Source organism: Misgurnus anguillicaudatus, chromosome 17, assembly GCF_027580225.2.
Source record: "Misgurnus anguillicaudatus chromosome 17, ASM2758022v2, whole genome shotgun sequence".
Taxonomy (NCBI): Eukaryota; Metazoa; Chordata; class Actinopteri; order Cypriniformes; family Cobitidae; genus Misgurnus; species Misgurnus anguillicaudatus.
The window spans coordinates 10,955,819-10,963,367 of NC_073353.2; the positions used below are offsets into that span (position 1 = coordinate 10,955,819).

General features: G+C 35.5%; 1 protein-coding gene across 1 annotated transcript; it reads right to left on the reverse strand.

Moving 5' to 3' along the window:
• Positions 1 to 2,474: 2,474 nt before the first annotated feature.
• Positions 2,475 to 5,835, reverse strand: LOC129434967 (uncharacterized). The gene is made up of 4 exons (XM_073854973.1): positions 5,632 to 5,835; positions 4,885 to 4,956; positions 4,642 to 4,707; positions 2,475 to 4,384 (listed from the first exon to the last, which is right to left on the reverse strand). Exon 4 carries the CDS (start codon positions 4,151 to 4,153, stop codon positions 3,272 to 3,274), a length of 882 nt encoding a protein of 293 aa, XP_073711074.1. The 5' UTR covers positions 4,154 to 4,384; positions 4,642 to 4,707; positions 4,885 to 4,956; positions 5,632 to 5,835; the 3' UTR covers positions 2,475 to 3,271.
• Between the last annotated feature and the right edge of the window lie 1,714 nt (positions 5,836 to 7,549).

A 7,549-nucleotide genomic window follows, 5' to 3' on the forward strand; every position in this document is an offset into this window, starting at 1 on the left:
TGTCTACATGTAATCCTTATATTGTACTGAAATGAGCTGTATTCCATGTTATTAGGCTATAGGTTGCATTATAGTGGGCTCTAGCTCTATTGTGTTTGGTATGTGTACCATAATTTACCAGACTTTTACTAGATCATTTGTCTATGTTTATGATTCTGACAGTGACTGTTATTGTATTTTGCAGTAAGTCTTCACTGTGCCTATTCAAAGCTTGAGGGCCAACACATAACTTCTAGATTTATAAGCATCAATAAACTACATTTTAACATTTTATAATGCCTGGTCATACTTCTGTTCTTTTGATGAAAGTAACTCAAAAGTAACGCAAAAGTAGTGTAACTCATTACAGTTCAGAGACAGTAATATTGTAATGTAACTAATTACTTTCAAATGACAGTAATTTGTAATATATAATGTATTACACTTTGGAAGTAACTTTCCCAACACTGTCAGTTTCTAAAAGTAAATGCCTAATTTTACGCAAAATCCAATATCCGTCGTGTTATTCTGTCATCTTTTTTCCCAAAACGTAATAAACGCCACTTCCCCTTTTCTACAGAATGTAATAAATCCGCTCCACAAATTACAGCGCACCATTCCACACATTGTAAACAAATAATGGTGGCGCGTTGAGTACACGGAATCCTAGTTTTCCTCATCTACTTTGTACTTTGTGATTAACAAACAAACAAACCAAAATAATACCTTAATGGCATTGCTAAACCGGTTGTGGTTTTCTGTGGAGGGGAAGAAATGTAAGCCATCAACATCCAAGTGCCTCTCACGTAAAGTATTAGGAGACGAAAAATGCCGGTTGCTTGTTCGCCCGACAGCATCAAGGTCTCTCATGCTAACACATTGACCCCAGGGGATCTTATAAAAACTTTTATTTTACGCAAAGCCAACGAAAATCGAGCAGGACCAAACATTTTACAGCTGATGGCTGGCAAAAAAGTTAAACGACGACATCCCAAGCAAGCAATGAGTGTTCTTAATATGAAAAAGTGTTTTTGTTAATGTCATCAATGTTTATTTAAACGTTTAAATCAGTTGTAAATGAAAAACTAAATGAATGTAACATGGCAAAGATGAATGAACATTTATATATTGTTATATTGATGGATTTATTGCAGTTTGTGGAAAAAATAAGTTTATAATAAATCTTTGAAAATCAAATTATGGATTTGAATTTTTTTATGTTTGTATAACCTAAAGATGCTATGTGAAAGTTTGTAACAGAAAATAGTGGTTTTCATCATGTCACTTTCTTGTTATAGAAAACACGTTTTTACCGAAATTAGTCAAAATGAATTTATTGCATTTTGGAACCAAACTCATTATTTGTAATTCAGTATATTATACAACCAGACAAATCCAGGAAACGTACAAATTTATTTTATTTCTTACAACCCACGAAGCTGTGCCTATCTAATGTTTATGTACCACAAACAAGAATAGAGATGTTATCTGATTGCTTTTCAGAATAAAATTTTCACCAAAATACCTATACAGTAATCTATTAGTCACTCATTCATTTATTGAGTCAGGCTTTCTTAAAGGGATACCCCAAAAATGAAAATTCTGTCAACATTTAAAATGGAAAAATTATATAAAAATGGAAGTAAATGGGGTCCACGAACAGTTTGGTTACAAACATTTCTCAAAATATCTTGCTCTGTGTTCATTAGACCAAAAAATTTATATAGGTCTGTAACAACATGAGAATGAGTATGTGATGACAGAATTTTCGTTTTTGGGTTAACTATCCCTTTAAACCTGAGTATTTTACTGTCTCAAGTCAACAATTGTTTCCCTTTGCTTTTAGATAAAGAGCTGAGAGACACATATGGGGACAGGACTCTAACCAGCAGTGAGGAGGCATTCCTGAAGACTTTGAGACCTGGTCACATCCTGGCATTTGCTACAGGGAGCAGCAAAGTCCCAGCCATTGGCTTTCATCCATCTCCTAAATTAATGTTTATTCATGATGAAAAAAAACATCTTCCCATTGCGCACACTTGTGCAAATGAGCTTCACCTTTTTGTAAACACAAAAACAATGGCTGATGATGATGAATTTAACTACTGCTTCCTAGTAGCACTAATGAATGGATCTTTATTCAGCACCATTTAAACAAACAGTTAATTTGTTAAAGAACCCCTGCAGTGTAATACACCGTTTAGTGCAGGGCTCCACATGTTTGTTCATAAAGGACATAGTTTGTCCATGTTATAAAGCAATGGTTTTAATTGCAGTACACAAGAAATCTAAAAAATAAATACTTAAGCTTGTGTTGTTCCATCTTGCTCCACACTTCGCCCTGTTTTCTTACAATTTTTTTTACCTCTGTGAGGACTATCTGACCCTTTTTTATACTGTAAGATTTTGTACTGTATGATTGGAAAGATATGGAATCAATCATCGCAGTAATAATAAATTTCAAATGCAGTTTCTTTAACCTTGTGATGTGTGTGTTTTTTTTAACAATGATTGTTGATGAATTTAATTAACAGTTTTTTTTAATGAAACAGTAGTGAAGGAATAAACTATGTACATTTACTTAAAATAATTCCATAGAAATTTGAAGTACTTTTCAGATTACAATTTTTAATTCCCCTCCTCACCATCGAAAGCCTGGCATATTTAGATTTATTGCTGTTGAATGTTTTGTGATAAACTGAAGATTGTATTTGTTCATATGTTGAAAAAATTCACACTCCTCAAACAATCACTTTACAAAACCTTTTGGATTAGCTGCAGAATGCAAGAAAATCTTACCTTATGAACAGCCATCTTCTCAGAGATACATAATAATAATACAATAGTTATGTATGTAATATATAAGATATTATAAAACACTGACATGTATTGTTTTACTTCATTGAGTACTTTTACTTTGCATATTTAGGTACTTTAAAAAACAGGAACAATGTAGTGGAAATCAGTTATGTATCAATACTGTCTGTAGACAATCTGTAGAGCCCTAAAAAGTATTTTACTGTTCTTTCACATAACATGAGTCATCTTGTTTTTATCCACACTCCCATTGCTTTTGACTTGACAGAAAACTAACAGATGCAAAAGTGCGTCTGTAGCCTTTTTAACACTGACATCAAGTATGTGCCGTCATGTAATTTTCAAACATCTATATGCTGGCAAGAGGTTTTAAATCTTGTAGTTCAAGAAGCACAACAAAACATCAATATTTGTGTTGTGTACTTTTGAATGTACAAAAAGGCTAGTGTTACCCAGTTGTCCATGTTATGAGTAGTCACGCATTTACGAGTTTATCAAAAATAAACTGTTGTGTTCTCTGAAACAATGTTTTGCCATTGTTGTTGTCATTTTGAAGAGGGTTAAAGGCATCATTCAGTTCTTGCAAATCCCTATCATTCAATGGGGAAAATCCTCTTTGATAGTTTGGTGAGGAACAAAAAACTATCCCTGCTGTTGAGAGTTCTGGGTTGTGAAAATGAGGCAAATCATTGTCCAGAGTAAAAAGCTGAACTGGTGTTCTATTTCCTTCAGATGATATAGAGTGATTGTTAAATCCAGCTTTGAATTCCTCCAAAGTGCGGTTGATTCGGGGTAGAAAGACATAATGGAGACAAAATAGGTCTGTTGCATTGTCAATGTCTAGGATACCCAGGGATTCCAGTTCATAAAAAATGGGTGCATAAACATGGCTGCAGTTTTTGTTCAAGTCTCGATTAAAACGCTCTATCCTCTGGTTGTGTACAGAACTTCCTGTTAATACAGAGCCTTCCCCCCTGCTCGCATGCATGTCCTCCCAAATTTGAACGTTTTCTCCTCCGTGATCGGTCCTGATGTGCAGTGGTCTGCCAAACTGTCCAACAGCTGCAGTAAAGAGGTCTTTAACAGTTTCAGCACGATTATTGTTGGAGCAGTGAAGAAACATCAACATCCTACTGTAGACGTCTATGGCACCATGAACAACTAATTTCCACCTAATCAACTTATGATTTCCATCTACATGCCATATGAAATTTGGATGGGGGACAGAGTATACTCGCCGAGCTATTGCTGTTCTTCTCCTGGCTAGGACAGCAATTGGGTCCATTCTTCGCAGTGAATCTCTTACACGTTGTCTTTGAACCACAATGTTTTTGGAGCGGAGATGCCCCATAAGCATCACTTCTCCAACCTTTGGGTGTTCAGTTTTTATGTGTGACACTTCAAGATCCAACTGTTGATCACTGATGCTCTTAAATTTTGATGTTGGGATATTATGGTCTTGCAGTAACTTGTAGAAAGTTGGCCTTGAGATTGAAAGAATAGATGCCGCTTCTGTAAAGGTGGTTTTCAGTGAAAGAACATGTTCAAGCTCCTCTTTGGAAATCTGATGTCTTCCTTGGTAGTCATTCTAGAACACACCAAAGAAAATGACATTTGGAATGTAGCTATAACAAAAAGGGTTATTCAAGAGAGAATTATAGACATTATAACAGATGAGCATTCACATCCACTTATTATCTTTCTGACTAAAGAAAAATATAGATTGTACTATATACATTTATTTAAGGAATGTTTAAATAAAATGGACAATCAAAAGATGAGAAGTTACTGAGTGGTAAATGAGAAATAAATCAAACAAATATGAACATGATTATTAATGAGTACTGACAGACAGGTCACTGGAGCGAAGTCTGTTGCTGGTAAAGGTGTGGTAACGCTGGTGCTAGAGCCCTGAGGGGTTTTAAAATATAAACAAAATACCAAAGACGTTATCTTGTCACATGTTAGTGTTGTGTAAAATAGTGTAAAAAATCATGATTGGAACTAATCCTGAAACATTACACCACACAAATAAATAAAAAAACAACAACAAACAGCCAGCTAGGTTACATGAATATGCAAGTATACCGAGCGGTATGATGTCCCAGTAGAGGTGGTGGGTGTGGCTGGCCCCGGTGTGTAATTGTAAGTGGTGGGAACCTGAAGAGACATTAGCAAAATATTAGCAACATTATATTTCATGTGTTTTTAATGTTTACATGCTCAGCAGTCAAAGGTCATGGTTGAGATTGGTAACGGAAACAAAGAGAGATACATGTTATGCTTTTTTACAGTATGCACTCTTACTCTGGTACCTTATTCACATGAAATTAAATGTCTTGACCAACAATTTAGTGTAATTTGTAAGGTGAGAAGTAGCCTCCGTTAGCTGTAATGCTAAATTATGTAATGAATCATGCTTTGCTGCTCAGCAAATCTTCACATAATCTTACCCTTACGAAAATTAACCATGGTTTTACTACGGTTAAAACCAGAAAAAACATGGTAACTGTGGTAAACCGTAGTAACCACAAAATAACCATGGGTTTGACAACCATGGTTTTCCAAAACCATAGTTAAATCATGTTAGTGTAGTAAAACCATGATTTTGCTGGTGGAAATCGATACACACAAAAAAATCATGGTTACTACACTTTTACCACAATAAAACCATGGTTTACTGCGTCACTCACGTTAAACGTGTGAGTTTTACGCTTTATAGAAACACGTGTGCTACACATAAAGTTCATTTGTTGCTAGTATCTCTTTTGCCAGTTTAGTTAAGTTAATCTTTACAAAAAATCGAATGCTACGTGATTTGAAAAACATACTTACCGGTGTGGTGGCATGTGGTGGCCCGGAGGCGGTTGTTGTCGTTGTTGAAACATTTTGGATAGCCGCCAGGACGGCTCTGCCGATGCTCTCAACTAATGCCTGGCTCACACCACAGGATAATCGGGCCGAATTTACCCCGATTTTCCCCTCCCGAGAATCCGAGGGAAAATCGGGCAATGGACCTTGATCGGCTCCGAAGTTCGGCCCAGATTATCCTGTAATGTGAGACGTTTAAAAATCTAAACTTACACCTTCCGATATGCTTTCAAGCAAATCGGGGCCGCCCTGATCTTATCAAACATGTTTGATATTTAGGATTTTAAATCCGCATAATTACGTCATACTTTCACAATAATCTTTGAGAGACGGAGATGATTGACAGCTTTCGGGACCGCGAATCAAGCTGCTGTACGGGTAGACAGCGCAGCCGGACTCGTTCCGCCGCGGCTGCGGCTCGTTGGGGCGGACAGACTATTTAAAGTGTAGAGGTTGGTTCCTTGCTTGATTCACTTTGTCATAAACATTATCTAAAATATCCTAAAAACAACAGAACATGATGATGGTCAGTCACATCACGCACCTGCAGCTATTATGTGTATATAGAGGAAATTTAATAAAATAATTAGGCATACACGAAATAAGTTGCACTTAAATAATTAGCTTATTAACAAAATGAATTTAAAATGATATGACGATTTTTAGTTCTTTTTTTGTGACGCGCTCCACAAACGCACAGAACCCGATGGGGCAGCCGGCAGAAAGCGCATCATGTTTTAAATATTACTTTACAGACGCACAAAGTAATTAGTAATTAAAAAATAAAAGTAATTTAAGGTCATCATGCATGCATTGCTGTTCAGTGTTCACCGGCATGTAGGATATGTACTAACAAACATTATCACGCCATTAGTTGTTCGAATTCATATAAATGATCCGCTTGAACCTCACACAAGTGCAGCGCTGATTGCTGAAATACCGCACACTTGAGAATCTGATGCGCCTCATATCGACACTTACAACGTTTCACATTAAATGACATATTTGTCCAAAACCATTGGTAATGTAAATACTGAATTAAACACTAGACCCTACACTGCAAGATAAAATAGAATAGAATAGAATAGAATAGAATAGAATAGAAACTTTACTGTCATTATAAAACTATAATAAAATTTGTTTATAAGCTCTCAAAGACCAGCAGCCTCAGAAGAATAAACAACAAAAAATAGAATCCACATAGTATGTAGCTACAAAACAATATCACAGCAGAGCAGTATATATAAAGTGGAATTAAATAATGCAAACAACAGTGCAAAAACAAGTTTAACCAAGTATCAGCCATTTAACGCTTAGCCTACAATAATATTCCTGTTAGGAAGGAACAGGAAAACAGAGCATTAATAGAAATAGCCTAGATCACTTATAATAACTCTTAAATGTGCAAAAAATAATGATATATAGCCAATTATATAAAAAATATGTTTTTAAATAGATGTATTTATATTTAATCTTGCATATAATTAGACTTGAGTTGGTGCTAGATTGTGCACACATCTACAGTATGCATTCAAACACTGTCTGCATAACACATCCTTAAAACATATTATGATCGTTGCCTCATAAACAAGAGCTGAAGAGGAGAAATCGCCTAGGTTTCAAAAAGAAAGCTGCTACTTTGTAAATATTTAAAAAGAAATCATAATAAATGTGTCATAATCTTCATTCCTTTATATACTCTTCTCCTGAGGTGAAGTGAAGTGCTTGCTCTGGCAAGATAATCCTAATAATATCCTGTAATGTGTGATGCACTAGGATTTTAAATTCCTGTAGTGTGAGCATGTTTAAGATTTGAGAGAAGAATATCTGACAAGATTTTCTTTATGTGTGTGCTGCAACCAGATTTCAAAATCTGCAAGGA

Excerpts from the sequence above, each read along its gene's own strand:
- LOC129434967 (XM_073854973.1), bottom strand. The coding sequence starts at position 4,153 with ATGCTTATGGGGCATCTCCGCTCCAAAAACATTGTGGTTCAAAGACAA.